Genomic DNA, 24,885 nt, shown 5'->3' with positions numbered 1-24,885 from the left:
GTAAGCGCTCTAGTGATTGGTTAGGTACAATGTGTAAGCGCTCTAGTGATTGGTTTGGTTAGGTACATTGTGTAAGCGCTCTAGTGATTGGTTAGGTACATTGTGTAAGCGCTCTAGTGATTGGTTAGGTACATTGTGTAAGCGCTCTAGTGATTGGTTAGGTACATTGTGTAAGCGCTCTAGTGATTGGTTAGGTACATTGTGTAAGCCCTCTAGTGATTGGTTAGTTACATTGTGTAAGCCCTCTAGTGATTGATTAGGTACATTGTGTAAGCGCTCTAGTGATTGGTTAGGTACATTGTGTAAGCGCTCTAGTGATTGGTTAGTTACATTGTGTAAGTGCTCTAGTGATTGGTTAGGTACATTGTGTAAGCCCTCTAGTGATTGGTTAGATACATTGTGTAAGCGCTCTAGTGATTGGTTAGTTACATTGTGTAAGCGCTCTAGTGATTGGTTAGTTACATTGTGTAAGTTTCCTATCCTCACCCCCTACACAAGCAAGAACCCAGCACACAGCATACACTTGTCTGTCACACATTTATTGTTCTCTCTTTGTCTCACTGTAGTGCTCCTGGGCTGTCTCCTTCCTGGCGGATCTCTTTGGTCTGTTGAATTCTTATTACTGTTTCAAGAGACATCCTGAAGCATCCAGGTGAGACTGCAATGTATATAAGAAGCACTATTACCAGCAATGATCTTATAGCCAAACGTCACTGTTTCGGTAGTGTCATTTACATTCCTGTCAGCACTGCCTAACCATGGCATGTAATAGCTGCGACAGATGGCGCCATGGTGGTAAAGGATAAGGACAGAATTAGCTTGTGCCATTATGAGGCTCTGCTAGATCCTAGTATCATCTATAAGTGGGGTATTCATTTATACCTATTGCCACCTCTGGGTTCCCATTTATTACCCTGACCATTGCTGGCACCAGTGCACATTAGTTCCCCTACCTCATGGCGACCAGCCCGTCGCATACCAAGAGGGGCATGGAATCTAATAGGCCCCTGACATCAGCACGGCGTTGGGTCTGCGCGGCTTGCAGGAGACTGATGGATGAGTGAGAATGCTGTATAGCAATGCAGGAGACTGATGGCTGAGTGAGAATGCTGTATAGCAATGCAGGAGACTGATGGCTGAGTGAGAATGCTGTATAACAATGCAGGAGACTGATGGATGAGTGTGAATGATGTACAGCAATGCAGGAGACTGATGGATGAGTGAGAATGCTGTACAGCAATACAGGAGACTGATGGCTAAGTGAGAATGCTGTATAACAATGCAGGAGACTGATGGCTGAGTGAGAATGCTGTATAACAATGCAGGAGACTGATGGCTGAGTGAGAATGCTGTATAGCAATGCAGGAGACTGATGGATGAGTGTGAATGATGTACAGCAATGCAGGAGACTGATGGATGAGTGTGAATGATGTACAGCAATGCAGGAGACTGATGGATGAGTGAGAATGCTGTACAGCAATACAGGAGACTGATGGCTGAGTGAGAATGCTGTATAACAATGCAGGAGACTGATGGCTGAGTGTGAATGCTGTATAGCAATGCAGGAGACTGATGGCTTAGTGTGAATGCTGTATAACAATGCAGGAGACTGATGGCTGAGTGAGAATGCTGTATAACAATGCAGGAGACTGATGGATGAGTGAGAATGCTGTACAGCAATACAGGAGACTGATGGCTAAGTGAGAATGCTGTATAACAATGCAGGAGACTGATGGATGAGTGTGAATTATGTACAGCAATGCAGGAGACTGATGGCTGAGTGAGAATGCTGTATAGCAATGCAGGAGACTGATGGATGAGTGTGAATGATGTACAGCAATGCAGGAGACTGATGGATGAGTGTGAATGATGTACAGCAATGCAGGAGACTGATGGCTAAGTGAGAATGCTGTATAACAATGCAGGAGACTGATGGCTGAGTGAGAATGCTGTATAACAATGCAGGAGACTGATGGATGAGTGAGAATGCTGTATAACAATGCAGGAGACTGATGGCTGAGTGAGAGAATGCTGTATAACAATGCAGGAGACTGATGGCTGAGTGTGAATGCTGTATAGCAATGCAGGAGACTGATAGCTGAGTGAGAATGCTGTATAACAATGCAGGAGACTGATGGCTGAGTGAGAATGCTGCATAGCAATGCAGGGGACTGATGGCTGAGTGAGAATGCTGTATAACAATGCTGGAGACTGATGGATGAGTGTGAATGCTGTATAGCAATGCAGGAGACTGATGGCTGAGTGAGAATGCTGTATAACAATGCAGGAGACTGATGGCTGAGTGAGAATGCTGTATAACAATGCAGGAGACTGATGGATGAGTGTGAATGCTGTATAACAATGCAGGAGACTGATGGCTAAGGGCCCGATTCAGACCCACTCGCTAGATGTGGCCGCTCGCTCCCAGCGTATGGAAATTCAGCTAAGTGACGTCAAGGCATCTGTTCACACAGCAAGACATAAGCATGCCAACTATGTCTTGGCGAGCGATCACTTTGTGTTTATAGATGCCCACCAGCCTGTGTTTAGCTGCCCACCAGCGAACGTCATCTCCAGGAAGTATATACAACCATCGGTGCATCTGGAACCATCTGATCAGACCGCAGCACTTGAGGTTGACTGTACCCTGCCGCAGGCACTACGAGCATTTTGTGTAAAAATCAACCAGGTGACGTGTACTATGATGCTGCCTGTTAATTATGCACGCCTCTGAAACGGCGTTGAAACACTCTAGCACGCCTGTGTCCGCAACTCCACTCTCCCGTTACTACTGCCCTGCCCCTGTTACCACCCTCAAACGTCCTCTCCTGTCAATCATTCCACTGGGCTGTCTTGGCAGGGCGAGCGAGCACATTCCGATCGCTCACACTAGTTTGTGCACGCGCATTTGCGAACTACACGCATGCGCACATTAGCAAACATCGTCTGCAATGAGCGGCGGCTTGCTAGCGAGCGGGTCTGAATACGTTTTTTTGGCAATGATCACAGTGCAAACATATTTCTAAATAAGAAGCTCTGAGCGCCGATGGGCTGTGCAGATTAGGTAACCAATGTTGCTGGACTCAGTGCTGCAGTTGGTCGCGAACCAAAATGGCGGCGCCCATGCTCAGCGAATGTGGGCAATGAATCCGAAGAGAATGGCATCCACCATGTTGGATGGCAAGTACAGTTGTCAGGGATGCCACCTGCGGCCAGGAGGACACAGATGGCTGTTTTGTGAAAAAGGGAACTGGTACCGACTCACTGATTTGTCCCAACCACAGCTCCGTAACTTTGCACTTAACTTCTCCAAAACTGTAACACAGATTTTAGATGAAAATGAGCTGAGCCACGAATCGTTAAAACAAAGCCGTCACAAAAACCAGCTTTCAAAGCTTCATCATCCGGCCTATTTTGGTACAAATCCAGCCACTTGTGGACTGGTGAAAGAGCTTAGTTGGGTCTGCTCCTGGGCCCTGGGTTACCTCTGGAAGGGCCCTCTGCTGTATGCCTACTGCACTGTTTGACTGAGTGTCCCCCAGCACAGGGCACACATGAGTGATGACATTTGCAGAAGGACCCTAGATTGCTCTATTATGGCCCCTGTCTCGTGGTTCAGCATGGCTGAGGCCCTTTTGTAAACTACTCTTCTTCACTAGCCGCACTTCCGTGTTCCTGCAGCTAGAAGAAATTCTCTCATCTGTACTAAGCCGGCAATTTTAGAGGACCTACCATCTGCATTTGCAGAATCCTTGCTGCCTTTGGTACTGCTATCACCCAAGCCAAGTACCTCCAGGAAAAGTTTATCATTTACCCGAATCATCCTGGATCTGAAACTCCACCTTTATAGACCTGCCTTTATCCCATTGGCTCAACTCTAACAAATATATCCCCTCTACTGATGTCTACCCAGGCAAATCTAGAAAAAGAGAGATGCCACTAGCCGAGTGTAACCTTACTAACTCAGCAGGTACCGCTGGCCGTGATTCGGTAACCGCCACTGCAGCAGTGGACGGGGAAATGCCTGGCGAAGAAAACTGTTGCCAAGGCTGCCTTCCTGCGAACAACCATGGATGAAGAATCTGGTATGATAAGTGACAAAGCATCCAATGATACTGGAGGGGGGAAATCCACCCAGCAATGCGAGACGCAATTCACAGCTGTGAATAAAGCGTCATCTTTGTGCACAATGTTAGCAGCAGGTCTGGGAGGGCTGAGGCATGCCTCGATGAGGGTACTACCACAGAGCAGACCTGGGAGAGCTGAGGCACACCTCGATGAGGGCGCTACCATAGAGAAGGTCTGGGAGGGCTGAGGCAGACTTTGGTGAGGGCACTACCATAGAGAAGGTCTGGGAGGGCTGAGGCACACCTCGATGAGGGAGCTACCACAGAGCAGGTCTGGGAGGGTTGAGGCTTACTTTGGTGAGGGCGCTACCACAGGGCAGGCCTGAGAGGGTTGAGGCTTACTTTGGTGAGGGTGCTATCACAGTACAAGTTGACTAAAGAATTAGAGCTTGGTGGGGACTAAAGATGGCCACTGAATAGGGGTGTGGCCAGCCAGCTGTAAAAGTCAGAGGCAGTAAGTAGACTAAGGGCCGAATTCAATTAGAGGTGAAATCGGACGATTTTTGGAAAATAACAGGAGAAAATGGGTGGGGCAAAAAAAAAAATCTGCTGAAAAGTTAGAAAAAATGCGTCTGTTCCCAAAAAATGGCTGACGAACATCTGAAATTATTTTAGAAGTGTACAGAAGTATTTTGGGTTCTTAAATTGTGTTGGCTGGCGGTAATTTGCGTATATGGGAAAACGTAAAAAAATTATAGAAAACGGGGTTTTTTTTCAGGAAATTACTGCTCAACGTAAATTGGGGGTACGTTAAAATGAGTGCAAGTATATTTTCATGTTGTAAAAGCCGCAATTTTAAAAACGGTTAAAAAACCGCCTGCTGCGGCCACGTGCAATGTTTAAAACACTTGATGCATCCATACGGCCCCCGAAAAACCAGACCCAGTACATTAAACCAGTGGTTCCCAAACTTTTTTGAATCACAACGTCCTAGAGTATTATCAATGTTTTCACGGCACCCTGACCTAAGCCAAAGGTTTGTTATTGAGAAATTCAGAAACAAATGTACTGTAGTAGTACAGTGAGTAAGTTGTGCTGACCCGTCATCCTTAGGTTTGGTTATATAGTGGGGGGACAGGTTTGTGCTTCTGTTTGTGCACATATTTACATTACATTGACCATAAATAATTTGATTTGATGCTGGACCACCAACCTGAGGCACCCCTGCAAGTGTCCCGGGGCACCCCAGGTTGCCGCAGTGCTCAGTTTGGGAACCACTGCGTTAAACCCATTTTCAACTATTTTTTTTTTTTCACCCAAAATTAGACCGGTCGTTTTTCGCCAAAGTACGCAACTTAAGAAAAATTATGGGATCATTTATCATTAGGGGGGTATCCAAAGGGTTCAGAAAGAAATCCCCACATTTTTAGGCAAAAATAGGGATTTAGCATTTTTTTTTCTTCTGGTCTGAGATGGAGAAAACTGTTCTCCTGTTTTTTTTTGGTTTTTTTTCCCCGTTTACGTCTGTTTCCTGTTTTCGCCTGTTTTATTGCGAAAATGGGCCAATCCACAATAGATAATTCCACTCTTAGGTGTAATAGAATATTTATAAACCCTTGAACAGCGTGAAATCTCCGGCCGGTTCCCCTCACATGTGGGTATGAGACTGAAGGATCCGTCAGCCATATTGCTATAGAGATCATGTCCAGCCTGTAGAATTTCTGTAATTCCCACAATGTTACATCTGAAGTGTATGTTCCAACGCCCTCAGGGAAAAGTAATCCATACAACATTCATATTCACAGTATCAATAATGCAATAAAGTTTTGAACCAATATAAATGGAAAAATCAGATGCAATTAGTTTGAAAAGGCAAAAAACAAAACAAAATTAAGCTGGTGTAAGAACCAGTGACCTCCTCCTTCCCCAGTGCAAGACGCAGAATGTGGTAGGGGGTAATTACCAGTGATCTCCTCCTTCCCCAGTGCAGGACACAGAATGTGGTAGGGGGTAATTACCAGTGATCTCCTCCTTCCCCAGCGCAGGACACAGAGGACCTCATTCAGAGCCGGTCGCACAGAGCGTGCGGTCGGACTGAATGAGGGGAGGACCTCTTGAATTTTTAAGACGTCCTCCTTTGCGGTGGTAAGGCTGTGGGTTAACACCCACAGCCTTACGGCCGCCTAAGGTGATGGTCGCGATGGTCAAGACCATCGCGACCATCGGGGCTTACGACGAGACCCTAGGTTAGGGTCTCACTTGTCGTAAGCCCCGGAGAGCTTCTGGCTCTGGCTGAGCTGGAAGCTCTCCACTGACATCAATAGTGATGTAAGTGGGGCCTCCCCCAAATGGTAGGCGTTCCCATGGGAACGCCTCCGTTTGGGCTACCACCCCCCCCGCCCGCCTTCCAAACGGGGCGAGCTGTCAATCCACATCGACAGCTCTCCCCCTTTGGATCGAGACCCGCTACGACCGGCGCTGTCGGTCGTAGCGGGTCTCATGCATGCGCGCGCCGGCGTGCGCGTGCTCTGTGGGGGGCCATCGACACGGTCCGAGCGCATCGGCGCTAACGACCGGGTCTGAATGACCCCCAGAATGTGGTAGAGGGTAATTACCAGTGACCTCCTCCTTCCCCAGTGCAGGACACAGAATGTGGTAGAGGGTAATTACCAGTGACCTCCTCCTTCCCCAGTGCAAGACGCAGAATGTGGTAGAGGGTAATTACCAGTGATCTCCTCCTTCCCCAGTGCAAGACGCAGAATGTGGTAGTGGGTAATTACCAGTGACCTCCTCCTTCCCCAGAGCAGGACACAAAATGTGGTAGGGGTAATTACCAGTGACCTCCTCCTTCCCCAGAGCAGGACACAGAATGTGGTAGGGGGTAATTACCAGTGATCTCCTCCTTCCCCAGTGCAGGACAAGAATGTGGTAGGGGGTAATTACCAGTGACCTCCTCCTTCCCCAGTGCAGGACACAGAATGTGGTAGGGGGTAATTACCAGTGACCTCCTCCATCCCCAGTGCAGGATGCAGAATGTGGTAGGGGATTAATTACCAGTGACTTCCTCCCCCAGTGCATGACACAAAATGTGTTAGGGGGTAATTACCAGTGACCTCCTCCTTACCCAGTGCAGGACACAATGTGGTAGGGGGTAATTACCAGTGACGATCCCTCCTTCCCCAGTGCAGTCCTCAGGATGTGGTTGGGGGTAATTATCAGTGACCTCCTCCTTCCCCAGTGCAGGACACAGAATGTGGTAGGGGGTAATTACCAGTGATCTCCTCCTTCCCCAGTGCAGGACACAGAATGTGGTAGGGGTAATTACCAGTGATCTCCTCCTTCCCCAGAGCAGGACGCAGAATGTGGTAGAGGGGATTTACCAGTGACCTACTCCTTCCCCAGTGAAGTCTGCAGAATGTGGTAGGGGGTAATTACCAGTGACCTCCTCCTTCCCCAGTGCAGGACAAGAATGTGGTAGGGGGTAATTACCAGTGACCTTCTCCTTCCCCAGTGCAGGACACAGAATGTGGTAGGTGGTAATTACCAGTGACCTCCTCCTTCCCCAGTGCAGGACAAGAATGTGGTAGGGGGTAATTACCAGTGACCTCCTCCTTCCCCAGTGCAGGGCACAGAATGTGGTAGGGGGTAATTACCAGTGACCTCCTCCATCCCCAGTGCAGGATGCAGAATGTAGTAGGGGGTAATTACCAGTGACTTCCTCCCCCAGTGCAGGACACAGAATGTGGTAGGGGGTGATTACCAGTGACCTCCTCCTTCCCCAGTGCAGGACAAGAATGTGGTTGGGGGTAATTACCAGTGACCTCCTCCATCCCCAGTGCAGGATGCAGAATGTGGTAGGGGGTAATTACCAGTGACTTCCTCCTTCCCCAGTGCAGGACACAGAATGTGGTAGGGTGTGATTACCAGTGACCTCCTCCTTCCCCAGTGCAGGACACAGAATGTGGTAGAGGGTAATTACCAGTGACCTCCTCCTTCCCCAGTGCAGTCCTCAGGATGTGGTTGGGGGTAATTACCAGTGATCTCCTCCTTCCCCAGTGCAGTCTGCATGTTGTGGTAGGGGGTAATTACCAGTGACCTCCTCCTTCCCCAGTGCAGGACGCAGAATGTGGTAGGGGGTAATTACCAGTGACCTCCTCCTTCCCCAGTGCATGACACAAAATGTGTTAGGGGGTAATTACCAGTGACCTCCTCCTTACCCAGTGCAGGACACAATGTGGTAGGGGGTAATTACCAGTGACGATCCCTCCTTCCCCAGTGCAGTCCTCAGGATGTGGTTGGGGGTAATTATCAGTGACCTCCTCCTTCCCCAGTGCAGGACGCAGACTGTGGTAGGGGGTAATTACCAGTGACCTCCTCCTTCCCCCATGCAGTCTGCATGTTGTGGTTGGGGGTAATTACCAGTGACCTTTTCCTTCCCCTAAGCAGGATGCGTTCATTACATAAATAAAGTACATACTTTTTGAATGATCGTACAATTATAGCCCTGCTTGTGTTACATATAGCTATACACGGCCTTATGTACTATCTTTCCAGCAAACTGGAGACTTGTGCGGAGACTTTCATTGAGGTATTGGCAGAGCTGCTGCTATATCCCCCCAGTGAGCAGGAGGTCTTACAGGAGCAGAGCTTACAGGTGATGTGTGCACAGGTAATATACCGTATATATAATAAGCTGCTTCTCCTGCTCATTACCTTTCTCTGTCACAGTGCTTGGTGTCCCTCTGTGATACTGCTGATTGTGGGCCTATCGCAGACTGTGCGGCCCTGTACAACAGCCTCCTGGCAGAGCACAAAGCCGTCCTCCACAAGATCATCACCCGGGCACTGCCAGCAGGTTGGATTTGAGATATAATTATGCTGGAAATACAAATAAAATAATTGTTCCTTAGTTTGGTAACTGTAAGAAAGATGATGAAGGAATTCTGATACAATATGATGTTTGTTTTACAATTACTTACATTATGCACTAACATAATAAAACCCAACACATTTACCAACACAAACGTATTAGTCGTTATATATTATACTGTATAGTAAATGCATGACCGCATTCCTGAGAGACACGGCAGTCCTGAGAGAGGCGGCCTCGCACTGGAGTAATTTCAATTCACCACAGCCCCCTGCATCTCACCGCAGCCTCCTATGTCTTACTCCTGCCCCCTGCATCTCACAGCAGCCTCCTATGTCTTACTCCTGCCTCCTGCATCTCACCGCAGCCTCCTATGTCTTACTCCTGCCCCCTGCATCTCACCACAGGCTCCTATGTCTTACTCCTGCCCCCTGCATCTCACAACAGCCTCCTATGTCTTACTCCTGCCCCCTGCATCTCACAGCAGCCTCCTATGTCTTACTCCTGCCTCCTGCATCTCACCGCAGCCTCCTATGTCTTACTCCTGCCCCCTGCATCTCACTGCAGCCTCCTATGTCTTACTCCTGCCCCCTGCATCTCACAGCAGCCTCCTATGTCTTACTCTGGCCCCCTGCATCTCACCACAGCTTCCTATGTCTTACTCCTGCCCCCTGCATCTCACCACAGCTTCCTATGTCTTACTCCTGCCCCCTGCATCTCACCACAGCCTCCTATGTCTTACTCCTGCCCCCTGCATCTCCCCACAGCCTCCTATGTCTTACTCCTGCCCCCTGCATCTCACCACAGCCTCCTATGTCTTACTCCTGCCCCCTGCATCTCACAGCAGCCTCCTATGTCTTACTCCTGCCCCCTACATCTCACAGCAGCCTCCTATGTCTTACTCCTTCCCCCTGCATCTCACAGCAGCCTCCTATGTCTTACTCCTGCCCCCTGTATCTCACAGCAGCCTCCTATGTCTTACTCCTGCCTCCTGCATCTCACCGCAGCCTCCTATGTCTTACTCCTGCTCCCTGCATCTCACCATAGGCCCCTGCTTCTTTCTCCTGTGCCTTGCATCTCACCACGTCCCCCTGCATCTCACCACGTCCCCCTGCATCTCACCACAGCCCCCTGCATCTCACCATAGATCCCTGCTTCTCACTCCTGCCCCCTGCATCTCACCACAACCCCCTCCCTGCTACTTACTCTTGCCCCCTGCATCTAACCACAGGCCCCTGCATCTCACTCGTGCCCCCTGCGTCTCACCAGTGTCACAACAACCCTATGCATCACACCACAACCCCCAGCATCTCACCAGTGTCACCACAACCCCCACTGCTGCTGCCTTGCAGCTGGTTGGGGCTCGGCCACTGGGATGTGCTGGTAAGGGCAGGAGGATTATGGATCAGAGATTTGTAATTTAGTTACTGTAAGCATTATCAGCACCATGTCCCTGGCGCAGGGGCACCTATGCATATTTCCGCAGCCTCCATGCGCGTCCCTCCCCAGCTGCCGAACATGACAATGAACAGTGTCCTCTTTGCACAATATACCCCGTATTTCCTGGGCTTCCTGTTAAGCTTCCTCGCTGTGGTGCCAAGAACAACGCTACCATGGGAGGTGCCTCCTGTTCACAGAGGACGTGTGGCTGAGCGGGGAATGTCACACTGCAGAAGGAGCACTTCACGGTGGAGGAGTGGTAACCCGAGTCCACCTACATGTTCAGCATAGGGATGGATATTAGAATCCGATGGTTACTAACAATGTTTTTGTTCCAATGGTAGTGTTTTTACCATTTGATGGTGGTGGTCCGATGTTTGCCACCATCGAATGGAAATTATTTGATGGTGTTCCAATGTTTTGTTGCTTTTTTATTTTTTCCTTATAGCTATGCCTCCCTCCTGGCTACTGTGACTGCATCAGGGCATATTCATAGGTTTGTTGGAGGCCGTCTCTCACTCTCTGTCTGCCTCATATGTGACCCTGCTCAGTCCCTGACTCCCTCTCCTCTATAGTGCAGTCTGCTGTTATACACGAGCTGCCACATAATGTCATACAGTTGGTCTCTATGTGGATGGAGATGTATGCCATATCCATGTTAGTGGTGCACACCTCTGATTCTTTGTTTTAGGACTAGTAGGGACATTAATTCGGGGAGCCTGTACTGCTCCTGTCCCTCCTCAGCTGTAACACTTGTGTGATTCCTCTTTGTAGCTGTGACAGAAGAGAAGGTCTCCGGGGAAGGACACGGCTGGCGTCTCTACACCGATGTTCTGGCTGCTGTATGCGACGTCCCAATCTCCGCAGAACACAGACTGCTCAAAGAAAAGGTTTCTGGATGTCCCCATGTCTCTCCCACATACGTCTTACTTCTCACAGATTATATATCTCTCATATATATCCTATGCTGTCTGCGATCTCCTCTCTACCTTTTGTGTCACCTGCACTCTCTGGGGGTAATTCAGACCCGGTCGCAAGCACCGATGTGCTCGCAACAGGGTCGATGGATAGCCCTGCGCTCGCGCAAGCCCCGGAGCGAGAGAGAATCTCTCTCGCTCCGGAGCTCGCTACAAAAGGGGTGGCTGTCGATGTTGATCAACAGCTCGCCCCGTTTTGTAGGCGGGCCGGGGGGGTGGTTTCCAAAACGGAGGCGTTCCTAACGGAACGCCTACCATTTTGTGGGCGGCCGCACTGACATCAGTGATATCAGTGGGGAGCTTCCTGCTCCATCAGAGCAGAAAGCTCCCTGGGGCTTACGGTTGCCCAGACCCAACCTTAGGGTCTGGTCGCAAGCCCCGATGTTCGAAGATGGTCTTGACCATCGCGACCATCACCCTGGCCAGGAGGACAAAAAAAAAAAGAAGCACCCGCCCTCATTCAGAGAGAGCGATCGCTTCTTGCGACTGCCTCTGAATGAGGTCCTCTGTGAGCTCTCCTGTAATGTGCAGTCTCTCTGAGAGGTCTCATGTCTATATCTCATGTATCCTGCAGTCTCTCTGAGAGCTCTCATATCTGCATCTCATGTATCTTCTTTCTGTAGCTGAGCGGGGGATGCACATATCTGTGCTTTATGTGTAACATGGATACTAACATGTCACACATTAGAATGGGAAACCTGGGGTCCTGACATTCATGTGGATGTTACTGGGACACGTACCAGCTACGTAACCATTGCTGCAGACCCAGTACACCCATTCATGGTAGCGCTATTCCCTGATTGCAGTGGCCTCTTCCAGTAAGAGAAGTCCCTGTAACACTGCAGGCATTGCTCAGGGATGGTGTGAGGAACATACAGTAAGATAAGTCCCTGTAACGCTGCAGGCATTGCTCAGGGATGGTGCGAGGAACATACAGTAAGAGAAGTCCCTGTAACGCTGCAGGCATTGCTCAGGGATGGTGTGAGGAACATACAGTAAGAGAAGTCCCTGTAACACTGCAGGCATTGCTCAGGGATGGTGTGAGGAACATACAGTAAGAGAAGTCCCTGTAACGCTGCAGGCATTGCTCAGGGATGGTGTGAGGAACATACAGTAACAAGGGGATGAAGGTGGTGACTTGGCCTCCAAATTCCCCATATCTCAGTCCCATCGCACATCTGTGGGATGTGCTGGAAAACCAGTCTGAGCCATGGAGGCCCCACCTCACGTCTTACTGGTCTGCAAGGGTCTGCTGCTAATGTCTGAGCCGGCTACAGTCACACACCTCGGTGCCTCTCTTACACCTGCAGACAGGTGAGCCGGCTACAGTCACACACCTCGGTGCCTCTCTTACATCTGCAGACAGGTGAGCCGGCTACAGTCACACACCCCGGTGCCTCTCTTACATCTGCAGACAGGTGACCGGCTACAGTCACACACCCCGGTGCCTCTCATCTGCAGATAGGTGAGCTGGCTACAGTCACACACCTCGGTGCCTCTCTTACACCTGCAGACAGGTGATCCGGCTACCGTCACACACCCGGGTGCCTCTCTTACACCTGCAGACAGGTGAGCCGGCTACAGTCACACACCTCGGTGCCTCTCTTACATCTGCAGACAGGTGAGCCGGTTACACTCACACACCTCGGTGCCTCTCCTACATCTGCAGACAGGTGAGCCAGCTACAGTCAGACACCTCCGTGCCTCTCTTACATCTGCAGACAGGTTACCGGCTACAGTCATATACCTCGGTGCCTCTCATCTGCAGACAGGTGACCGGCTACAGTCACACACCCCGGTGCCTCTCATCTGCAGATAGGTGAGCTGGCTACAGTCACACACCCCGGTGCCTCTCTTACATCTGCAGACAGGTGAAGCGGCTACAGTCACACACCTCGGTACCTCTCTTACATCTGCAGACAGGTGAGCCAGCTACAGTCACCTCAGTGCCTCTCTTACACCTGCAGACAGGTGAGCCGGCTACAGTCACACACCACGGTGCCTCTCATCTGCAGACAGGTGACCGGCTACAGTCACACACCCTGGTGCCTCTCATCTGCAGATAGGTGAGCTGGCTACAGTCACACTCCTCGGTGCCTCTCTTACATCTGCAGACAGGTGAGCCGGCTACAGTCACACACCCCGGTGCCTCTCTTACATCTGCAGACAGGTGAACCGGCTACAGTCACAAACCTCGGTGCCTCTCTTACATCTGCAGACAGGTGAACCGGCTACAGTCACACACCCCGGTGCCTCTTACACCTGCAGACAGGTGAACCGGCTACAGTCACACACCCAGGTGCCTCTCTTACATTTGCAGACAGGAGATCCGCTTACAGTCACACACCTCGGTGCCTCTCCTACATCTGCAGACAGATGGGCCGGCTACAGTCACACACCCCGATGCCTCTCTACTTGATAGGATGTGGATAACTTCTACAGAACATGATCACTGTGTCCCTGTTGAGATCCTTTTTTTGGGGATGTTTTAATGTAACAAGCTCCACACCTGGATCTAGTGAGGAGACAGAGAACATCTGATCTATTCCCTACTGTCGGGGTTATGAAGCAGTCGGACAATTTTGGGAAAGATTCTTGACCTCCAGACTAATGTTCCCTCATATAATGTGAAAGCAGTAAGCGAGAGGAGCTTACTGCATGTGTGCTGATGTGTGCGTCCTACCAATACACTGATTTTCTACACTCCACTCCCTAACATCATGTTGTCTGTTCTCGGTTCTGATGTCCCCAGCTACATGCATCAGGGTCTAGTATCATTCGAACTATAGGAAAAGAGGCATCTCAGAATCTGTCATCCCAATGGAACAGCTGCTGCTTGTTAGGATTGTTTTAGTGTTCATTCTAGCACCCTACACCTTTCAGTTCCGCTCTCCTGCCTGGGGAATCACTCTATGCTCTGGTGCTTCTAGTACACTCAGCTGATTCAGCACACTGCTGATATACTGACCATAGTGTGCTAAATGCATGAGAGTGACACCCCAGGCTGGAGAGAGAACTGCACGGGCTGTGACAGGTGCAGGGTGCTAGAATGAACACCGTATAATATGCTCCCGCCGTAAGAACGCTCACTCTCATTTCCTATGCTTCAGGTGTCGTCCTACGTCTCAGAGGTGCTCCTTGCCGACTCTGCTGCACTCTTTACACGTTTCATCACAAGCCTGGCAAACGCTCCCTGTATTCTTAGCCAGCTCAAGGTAATGTTGTCCCTATTTCTGGTCTCCTGCCTCTTACACTGGTGGCTGCTTTACAGAGAGGACTGTTTGTTTGGCAGGTGCTGTACAGCTGTTGTCACGCTAGCTGTGAAGTCTGTCAGCGACTGGCTAAGGACACTTGTACATTGCAGTCTCTCATTTCCTATCTCAGCGGAGAGGTGAGCCTAACACACAGAAAGCAAAATGATGATTAGGGGGGGAACTCGCTTTACCCTGTTCTCTCTCTCCCTCCCAGATCCATCTCTGGGATGCCTCTCGCATTTATACGGCAGAGCTGATCCTTTTCATGGTCTCTTTACTGGCTCTCCGGCTGCACTCTCTCCCCGACGAGTGAGTTTCTCTTTGAGTTTATGTATAATGTTCATGTTATGTTCATGTCTTGTCTGGAGTATGGACGTGTAGAGTGAAACGCGTGGTGAAAGGGCAGTAAAGGAATCACTGCTAGACATGGTGTTCTTTATGGAGATTATGTAACATAAGCAAAAACAGATGTTGCGGTAAGTTCATTCTATACATGGCGGCCATAAATCAAACCTGCCCCTACTCAGAGCCATCTGTAGCCTGATCCAACAGCCAGAATGTCACCGCATTTGATAAGGAGACTTATTAGGGCATGGGAAGCAGGAATCTGGAAACAATATATTCTAGTGCGAAGAGCGAGCGTTAGTAGGAATATAGTGCTGTACAATGTGACCGCAGCGTGACGATGGACAGACAAATGGTCTATGGCGGTGTTATCATTACTGTGACACAATAAAGGTGATCAGTGATTGTGATTACATATTAGTTTGGTTATTCATTTGTCAGTTCATTTCCCGTCATATATATATATATATATATATATATATATATATATACACACGTAGATGGTTTCTGTTAGAACTATATTGTTACACAGATGCCATCGTCTATGTATGGTGCCTTGCTTCTCGGACGTGAACCCCTTAATGCTAGGGACGCTGGTATAGAGGAGCCTTGACGAAGGCCCAGCGCTTATTCATATATTTGCAAATGTATGTAAACCAATACCTCTGAATTTCTATTATCATGTAGGATTCAAGTATTTTTGATTTATCTGCAGTGTGCTGGGGGGCAATTTTCTTTTTTCTGTGTTCAGTGTAAACCCCACCCTTTACAAGCACCTGTAGTATATTAAGCTGATTGAGCAACTACCATATTTTTTGCTTATGTATGTATGCCCCACGGCCATCATCTATGTATGTATTCCCCATGCCCATCGCCTGTGTATGTATGCCCCACGCCCATCGTCTGTGTATGTATGCCCCACGCCCATCGTCTGTGTATGTATGCCCCACGCCCGTCGCTACTCCCCACGCCAGTCGCCTGTGTATGTATTCTCCACGCCCGCTGCCTGTGTATGTATTCCCCACGCCCATCGTATTGTCTGTGATGTATTTGTTTCCCACGCCCGTCGTCTATGATGTATGTATTCCCCGCGTCTCTTCGAGAACATGCAGAACGTTTCCTTGATATCATCCCCGTGCGTTCCTCCCCGAATGTCACTTCCAGCCATGTCCCCGGTAGCTTTTCACCATTGTACAGTGGTGGGGTTAGTGACAGCGCTCCGCCATGTATACTGAGCGTGTCACACACATACATACATACACACACACACACACACACAGAGGTCTAGGTGTTCACAACTCTCATCATTCAGCAGGTAATATTGTGCAAATCACAAATCTGTAGTTTTCTTACAATTGGACTGTTGCATGTTTACATTCTGAAAGAAGATATGAGCTGGTCCATAGGTGCCTGTCCATCACCCTTAGATCCAGGTGACAGATCAGATGGAGGCCATGATGGAGGGAGACTGGAGGAAACCGGTCACCTGACAGTGCGCTGCTCTCTTTCTGGGCAGTGAAACGTCAGTAAATATATTTCTACTTCAGGGTCGACGGGGACAGGTAAGTCGCGTGGTCACCGCTTGCGGTGACCCGCGTGTACATGCAGCCTTATGCCTCCGGTCTCTGGGGACAGACCGGAGGCGCTAGCGGTGGCGGCGGGCTCCCCCTCCATGGAGGCATACCCCGCGTGTCCACAGCCCACCAGGGATTATAGCGGCAGCGGGAGCCGGCATCCCGGGGGGTTAATTGCTAGCCAGGGGAGGAAGCCTTCCCTGTCTAGCGGCTCCTCCCCTCAGCTCAGCGCGCCTTTCAATACTACAGTCTGGCGTCGCTGAGCTGCTTCCTCCGCGGGCCACGCTTCTTCTGAGGTCTCCAGCGGCCATTTTCTCTCTGTGGTGCTGCAGAACTCTTAGGATGTCAGTGAGCCCAGTCCCCCTGCGTACCTGGCCATTTTGGGTGAGTGTACACAGCGCTATAGCCTTCCCAGACACTGAATCTGGGCAGTTGAATGTAGCGACATTGTGCAGTATATTATATGTCATGCTTATGTATGTATATATATTTTTCTGCATTGTATGTGACTTATGCTAGTGCTGACTGTCTGCTTTTTCTCTCACCTGTCAGTGTATATCTATCCCTTTTCTTTATCTGCCCTAATACAGGTGTACCTGGGGTGGTTCTGAGACCTCACATATATATATTTGTTAATATCTGTGAGGTTTGTCACATACTGTTGCGTGCTGCACGTTGCCATATTTTAGATGGAACTGTGAGTTGCGTACGCTGATAATGGGTTCCTGCAGCTAATCTTAGCGTCAGTCAGGACCGGTATGGCGCTGCTTAATATTTCCGTCAAGATAGTCAGATATATCTGACCAGGAGATTGCACACGATACTGCACCCATTATTGCTATCCTGCAAGTCATAGCCTGCAGGAATTAGTGCGGAGGATTTTAACTCAGAAAGGTTTACGTATGCGGCACCATCTGGTGCCGGGCCCCTTGCACGACCCCCTTAAAGGGCGTTGTTTCTCAGGATCCTCTCCTTTGAGGATCGCCGGGCGGGCCCCATTGTCGTCACTCGCTTGGAGTTACTTCACCATACTGCCCTTTTGAACTCGGGGTATCTCGCAATTTCTTGCAATTTACCCCTGTGTCACAGACTATCGCTCCCTGCCGGGGTTTTTCACAGTACATGAATTACCTCCGATACCACATCGGTCTGTCATTCCCCTTGCAGGGATTACCACAACGGCCACCCTGGTGGATGTAGTTTTATACGAAATACTAATTGGCGTGATATACGCCCTGTGGTTACTGACCAGTGGCTCTGCCGTGAACTGGATGGTATATTCGGCTCTTTCCCTCTCACATGGGGGGGAGCCGATCTCAAGTATTATTATCCCTGCTTTGGGGCTGGTAGCCAGGCTCATTCTGGATATAGAGAATGTCGATCCTGCACCAGTATCATACATCTCCCGTTTTCTGCCCAGCGGGTGGATCTCATAGCGGGAGTCTGGCTGTCCCCAGATACGAGGAGTCACAAAGGCCTCCTGTTTCCCATTCCCTGAGGGTCCTCACAAGTAATGGAAATTCCCTTCTGGGATGGATTTGTATGTTAATCATCGGGTTACAGGCATTAATACGCCTCCCATCCCGGCCTGGACGAATTTTTACGGATCCGTAGGTGGTAACTTTGCCTGAAATCAATGTACTCGTTTTCAGGGCCTGTTGCCCGTCCTACCATGGCCATCGCATGGTGATGCTTTTGTGACGTTTTTCCCCTCCAACACGTCTGAGGTTCAAATATCTTTTTGCCGCTCACAAAATATGCAGTGGTCATATGTGGGATTACCTCATGGGATGCCGGTCTTCTAACTTTCAGGGTTTCGGCGGCGTCTGTATCCGCCGCAGTACCCTATGGCTGCGTTATGGGAAAGCAGAGGTGCACACTCCTTCCAGGGGGAAGTTCTTGTTTGGTCCTGACCTTGACAAGATCGTTGCATCATTGGCAGTATCACTAATGGGGAGATACCGTCTTTAGCTACTCCCACTACATTCGGACTAACTCTGTTAAGTCTTTTTGTCCTCAGGGTCAGCCTAAAGGCCTGTTTTTTCCTAGGCTGTCGGCCTCCACGGGGGCCACCATATCCAGTACCGAGCAGTCCTGGACTTCCGGACGACCCTGTTTCTACACCTGAGGATATACCCTCAGCCTGACGGGACAGGTCTACATCTGGGGAATTTCCAGAGTGAGGTACTGATTCTCAACGGCCTCTCATTGCTCATGCAGCCTCCTCACAGGCATTGTTACACGGGCCCTTCTTCAGAACTGATCAGGGCCTTACAATCCCAGAAAGCTATACAGTCTTTGTGGTAAGCAGAGCTATTTCGGCCAACCTCACTATCTCAGTGAGGGACTGGTTGTTCTACTTTCTTTTTGGGGCGGTGACCGACTGGTCCTCCTTTGCCTATACTCTGTCTCAAATCCCTGAATCAGATTCCAACGGTGCCTTGACTCAGGTGGAATCGTCCATGCTCCATCATCCGATGTTTGGAACCTGGGGATTTTATGGTATATCCGAGTATTCAGGATACGTACCTACGGGTACATACAGAGCCCTCTCATCAGCATGGGTTCAGGTTTGCTGTGCCACAGCAACACTTGTAAGTTTCGGGCTCTGCCTTTTGGGGCTGTCCTCAACTCCACCGGGGTTTACCAGCTTTATGGATTTTCTGACAGTTCACCTGTTCAGTGTATCCGAATGCTCCTTTCTCTGGACGGTCTCCTACTTTTAGCAGGATCACCAAGGTACTTTACCGCCAGGTCAGGATAACCGGGGCTTCTTCTCGTCACAGAAAAGTCCTCCCTGCATCCCTCACAGGGTTTTCTTCATCTGGGAGCACTGCTGGATTCTCAGAATCTGAGAATTTTTCTGGCGTAAGACAAGATCTCCACTCTTCAACTTCGAGGGTGCGGATATCTACGCAGTCGACATATGTCATTACTCTTTGTGATGCGCGGTCTACCAGAGTGTCTACCTTTTGGTAGGGTGGAATGTGCTCAGTTCCATTCCAGGCCTTGCCATAATTGACTCCCCTCCAGATGGATCGAGTTTTTTCCATCGGATCGCTGTTCGAACGATGATACTTTCTACGGAGGCGAGTTGGTCTCTGTCCGGGTGGCTATGGCCATCTCGTCCAGGGTGTTCTTTGCTAAAGACAGTGTCTGGTCCGCATTCATTTCGGGGCAGTTGGACGTCTGTCGCTTCTGCCCTGCCACTTACCTTGTTGATACTTTAAGCTGTCTTGGACTTTCACTCTGGCCTAACCCATTTGTCACGGTTAACCTGAATAGGTTCAGTCCGACAGTGTCACAACAGTGGCTTCCATCTAGGCAACACTGGTAGTTGGGTGGCAATGTTAGGAATGTCACCCATTCTGACATAGTCCAAGGGTCTTCTCCTGGCCAACTCTGCGGTGTTTATTCCCGGAGCTCTCCATTGGGAAGCGGGCTTCCTCAGCCGTCACGGCGTGCATCCCGGGGACTAGTCTCTTCTCCAAGAGAGGTTTCAACTCCTGGTGAGCAGAGGGGGCCTCCCTGAGGGGATTGATCCCCATGGCCTTCTGACTCGATCACACATTACCGGTGTTACAGTCCAGCTCTAGGAGTACTGAAGCTACCTTCAGTGACTCTTTGTCAGTGAAGTGGTCCTTCCACTTTGTGTACCTGTGTCCTCCGGTCTCCCTTCTTCCTCGAGGTCTTCGGAAGTTTAATTCGAGACGGAGGGGCTTTCCTTCTGGGGGCTCCAGGTCGTCCCAGACATCATTGGTACTAAGATTTTCGGAGTCTCCTCCTCGATGCTCCGTTCCTACTGCTTCACTATCTGGACCTGTTGTCTCAGGGTCCTTGTTTTTCCCTGGATCTGGATCGCTTGTCTTTAACTGCGCCCCTACTGTGGTCCTCGGGCTTCCCTGGCTCTGTCTTCATTGAGATGTTTAGAGCAGATAGGCCAGACTTTGCTGGGATCTGCCACGGACTGTGGCATACATAATTCTTATGGTATCGTACCTGTCGATACGATCCTCCGGTGTCCAGGATTTCCAGATATTCTGGCATTCCTTCCAGCTGGCTTGGGTTTCACCCTTGGCCTGGCCTTCCTGACAGTGCGGATCTCTACACTGTCGGTATGGTTAAGATATGGAATTGCTCCGCTCTGGTATCCAGTTCATCCTTTGGAGTGTTTTCTGGATTATGTCTCCACTTGTCCTCCCTAGGGACTCCTGGGGAGTTAGTAGTGGTTCTTTGTTCCCTCCGGGGACAGTCAATGGAACCGCTGGTTGTGATAGCCATTACATGGTCTATTGTTTAAGCTCTCTCTCTCTCTCTCTCAGGGTGTTTAAATCAACCAGGAGAGTGTCTGAATGGGGAGCGTTCTCATGTGGCTCCCTCTTCTGGAGGGCATCATGTCAGGGTGTGAGTTGCTCTCGCCCTGTGTTTCTTCTTAAAGTGGTTTTTAGGTTCCATATTATTCTGGAACTTATGGTATGGCCATTCAGTTCCCAGTCCTCTCGGCTGTTGTGGCCTCATGGACTGTGGTCCGGCCTCTTTGGCTTTATGTGATCCGTTCAAGTTCCTTATGGTAAGCGGACTCCTTATTGGTGGTCTGCGGTTTCTGGTTTTAACAGGAAACGATGGCCGGCCTATAATGAAATGTTGACTGGATGGCCTCGTATGTCTTCCTCAGGGGCCTACCCATGGGTGGGCATTTCTGTCGTTGAGGCTTGTTTTTTTCTCGGGCCGTGTAACCCTCGTGGGCGGCTCGTCGTGGCGCCTCGGCTGTTTTGCCTTACTAGGTGTCCACGTGGTCTTCTGTCCATACCTTTTTAAGGTTCTAGGCATTGGTTTCCTTTGCCTCTCAGGATGCTTCCTTTTTGGCGACGGATTCTCCTCTCAGCACAGGAGCGTCCCCACCCTTGGTTGAACTGCTTTGGGACATCCCCAAGGTCAACCCTGTGGACCCCCTATGGACCCTGAAGTAGAAAACAAGAGATATGGTAAGAACTTACCTTTGTTATCTCTGTTTCTACGAAGTCCATAGGGTCCACAGGGCGCCCGCCCTGACGCACCTGGCTTCATATGGGCTGTGTTACTGGTCACCGGCTTCCCGTCTCCTTTTCTGTGAGTATGGTTCTAGAGTGTTCCAGTTTTCTCTCTCTTTTTCTCTCCTCCTCCGGCCTTTGGCTACTTACAATCTGAGGTGCCTCTGGCTGGGGGGCGGGGTTATAGGGAGAGTGGACCCAAGTGCATCCTGGGAGCTAAAAGCTTTAACTGCGTGGTGCCCGGATTTGGTTCCCAACCTATACCCCAAGGTCAACCCTGTGGACCCTATGGACTTCGTAGAAACAGAGATAACAAAGGTAAGTTCTTACCATATCTCTTGTTGTTGCTGTATAATAAGTCCATATTCTGTGACTGCATAGGTTATATAATCAGTAGCAGGTCTCCCTTTCTCATTGGTACAGCAGGACTGTCCGCTCCTCAGTGGTAACACTAAGGAACCCAGGCACATTCCCCAGTCTCTAGCTGCTGCCTTGTCCTGTGTGCTTCCTGTGATCAGCCATGTAGTGTCACATATTGTAATAGTCACATGTTATTCCGCAGGGTGTTACCTCTGGAAAACACGCTCTCTCCGCTTCTCACCTGTGATCGCCCATCGCTTGTGGTGAGTAGATTCTGACTGTTCTCTTATCGCTGTAGCAGAAATGTCTGTTGTATAGAAGGATGAATGTAACGTAGAGGAGGGAATGTAATGGCAGCTTTATGTAGTGTCAGCCCTTCTATGTGGTGATAGCAGAAGACAAGGTGCGTAGTGAGAAAAGCAGAGGCCGGAGAGGTGTGTAGTGAGAGAAGCAGAGGCCGGAGAGGTGTGGTGAGAAAAGCAGAGGCCGGAGAGGCGCGTAGTGAGAAAAGCAGAGGCCGGAGAGGCGCGTAGTGAGAGAATCAGAGGCCGGAGAGGCGCGTAGTGAGAGAAGCAGAGGCCGGAGAGGCGCGTAGTGAGAGAAGCAGAGGCCGGAGAGGCGCGTAGTGAGAGAAGCAGAGGCCGGAGAGGCGCGTAGTGAGAAAGGCAGAGGCCGGAGAGGTGGGTAGTGAGAAAGGCAGAGGCCGGAGAGGTGGGTAGTGAGAGAAGCAGAGGCCGGAGAGGTGGGTAGTGAGAGAAGCAGAGGCCGGAGAGGTGCGCAGTGAGAAAAGCAGAGGCCGGAGAGGTGGGTAGTGAGAGAAGCAGAGGCCGGAGAGGTGCGCAGTGAGAAAAGCAGAGGCCGGAGAGGTGCGCAGTGAGAAAAGCAGAGGCCTGAGGCTACGGCCCCCACCTTACAGCCTCTCTCATACACTGATCCCTATTCCTCGTGTGTCTGTGTGATCTCATCACTGTCACCTGTCCTCCCCTTCCTCAGTTACACCTGATTACATTACTGCTAGGTCACCTCAGTCCTCTCCTGTCACTGTCACCTGTCCTCACCTTCCTCAGTTACACCTGGTTACATTACTGCTAGGTCACCTCAGTCCTCTCCTGTTACTGTTACATTGTCCTCCCCTTCCTCAGTTACACCTGATTACATTACTGCTAGGTCACCTCAGTCCTCTCCTGTTACTGTTACATTGTCCTCACCTTCCCCAGTTACACCTGATTACATTACTGCTAGGTCACCTCAGTCCTCTCCTGTTACTGTTACATTGTCCTCCCCTTCCTCAGTTACACCTGATTACATTACTGCTAGGTCACCTCAGCCCTCTCCTGTCACTGTCACCTGTCCTCCCCTTCCTCAGTTACTCCTGATTACATTACTGCTAGGTCACCTCAGTCCTCTCCTGTTACTGTTACATTGTCCTCCCCTTCCTCAGTTACACCTGGTTACATTACTGCTAGGTCACCTCAGTCCTCTCCTGTTACTGTTACATTGTCCTCCCCTTCCTCAGTTACACCTGATTACATTACTGCTAGGTCACCTCAGCCCTCTCCTGTCACTGTCACCTGTCCTCCCCTTCCTCAGTTACTCCTGATTACATTACTGCTAGGTCACCTCAGTCCTCTCCTGTTACTGTTACATTGTCCTCACCTTCCTCAGTTACACCTGATTACATTACTGCTAGGTCACCTCAGTCCTCTCCTGTTACTGTTACATTGTCCTCCCCTTCCTCAATTACACCTGATTACATTACTGCTAGGTCACCTCAGCCCTCTCCTGTCACTGTCACCTGTCCTCCCCTTCCTCAGTTACTCCTGATTACATTACTGCTAGGTCACCTCAGTTCTCTCCTGTCACTGTTACATTGTCCTCCCCTTCCTCAGTTACACCTGGTTACATTACTGCTAGGTCACCTCAGTCCTCTCCTGTTACTGTCACCTGTCCTCCCCTTCCTCAGTTACTCCTGATTACATTACTGCTAGGTCACCTCAGTTCTCTCCTGTCACTGTTACATTGTCCTCCCCTTCCTCAGTTACACCTGATTACATTACTGCTAGGCCACCTCAGTCCTCTCCTGTCACTGTCACCTGTCCTCACCTTCCTCAGTTACACCTGGTTACATTACTGCTAGGTCACCTCAGTCCTCTCCTGTCACTGTTACATTGTCCTCCCCTTCCCCAGTTACACCTGATTACATTACTGCTAGGTCACCTCAGCCCTCTCCTGTCACTGTTACATTGTCCTCCCCTTCCTCAGTTACTCCTGATTACATTACTGCTAGGTCACCTCAGTCCTCTCCTGTCACTGTCACCTGTCCTCCCCTTCCTCAGTTACTCCTGATTACATTACTGCTAGGTCACCTCAGTCCTCTCCTGTTACTGTTACATTGTCCTCACCTTCCTCAGTTACTCCTGGTTACATTACTGCTAGGTCACCTCAGTCCTCTCCTGTCACTGTTACATTGTCCTCCCCTTCCTCAGTTACACCTGATTACATTACTGCTAGGCCACCTCAGTTCTCTCCTGTCACTGTTACATTGTCCTCCCCTTCCTCAGTTACACCTGATTACATTACTGCTAGGTCACCTCAGTCCTCTCCTGTTACTGTTACATTGTCCTCCCCTTCCCCAGTTACTCCTGATTACATTACTGCTAGGCCACCTCAGTTCTCTCCTGTCACTGTTACATTGTCCTCCCCTTCCTCATTTACACCTGATTACATTACTGCTAGGCCACCTCAGTCCTCTCCTGTCACTGTCACCTGTCCTCCCCTTCCTCAGTTACCCCTGATTACATTACTGCTAGGTCACCTCAGTCCTCTCCTGTCACTGTTACATTGTCCTCCCCTTCCTCAGTTACACCTGATTACATTACTGCTAGGTCACCTCAGTCCTATCCTGTCACTGTTACATTGTCCTCCCCTTCCTCAGTTACACCTGATTACATTACTGCTAGGTCACCTC

At 50.0% G+C, this 24,885-nt stretch overlaps 1 protein-coding gene across 6 annotated transcripts in view; it reads left to right on the top strand.

Annotated features, from left to right (window-relative positions):
• STK36 (serine/threonine kinase 36) overlaps positions 1 to 24,885 on the top strand; it is a 203,616-nt gene that overhangs the window by 161,861 nt on the left and 16,870 nt on the right. For all 6 annotated transcript variants that reach the window (XM_088461082.1, XM_088461081.1, XM_088461080.1 and 3 more), the window contains exons 13-20: positions 567 to 652; positions 8,622 to 8,721; positions 8,796 to 8,922; positions 11,152 to 11,267; positions 14,465 to 14,569; positions 14,647 to 14,745; positions 14,823 to 14,917; positions 22,120 to 22,180. In XM_088461082.1, coding sequence (XP_088317208.1) covers positions 567 to 652; positions 8,622 to 8,721; positions 8,796 to 8,922; positions 11,152 to 11,267; positions 14,465 to 14,569; positions 14,647 to 14,745; positions 14,823 to 14,917; positions 22,120 to 22,180 — 789 coding nt within the window. The remainder of the gene's footprint in view (positions 1 to 566; positions 653 to 8,621; positions 8,722 to 8,795; positions 8,923 to 11,151; positions 11,268 to 14,464; positions 14,570 to 14,646; positions 14,746 to 14,822; positions 14,918 to 22,119; positions 22,181 to 24,885) is intronic.

The sequence above is a fragment of the Taudactylus pleione genome, unplaced genomic scaffold, assembly GCF_031769625.1.
Source record: "Taudactylus pleione unplaced genomic scaffold, aTauple2 ptg001014l, whole genome shotgun sequence".
Taxonomy (NCBI): domain Eukaryota; kingdom Metazoa; phylum Chordata; class Amphibia; order Anura; family Myobatrachidae; genus Taudactylus; species Taudactylus pleione.
The sequence above is the reverse complement of the archived record's forward strand: the minus strand, read 5'-3'. Positions and strand labels throughout refer to the sequence as shown.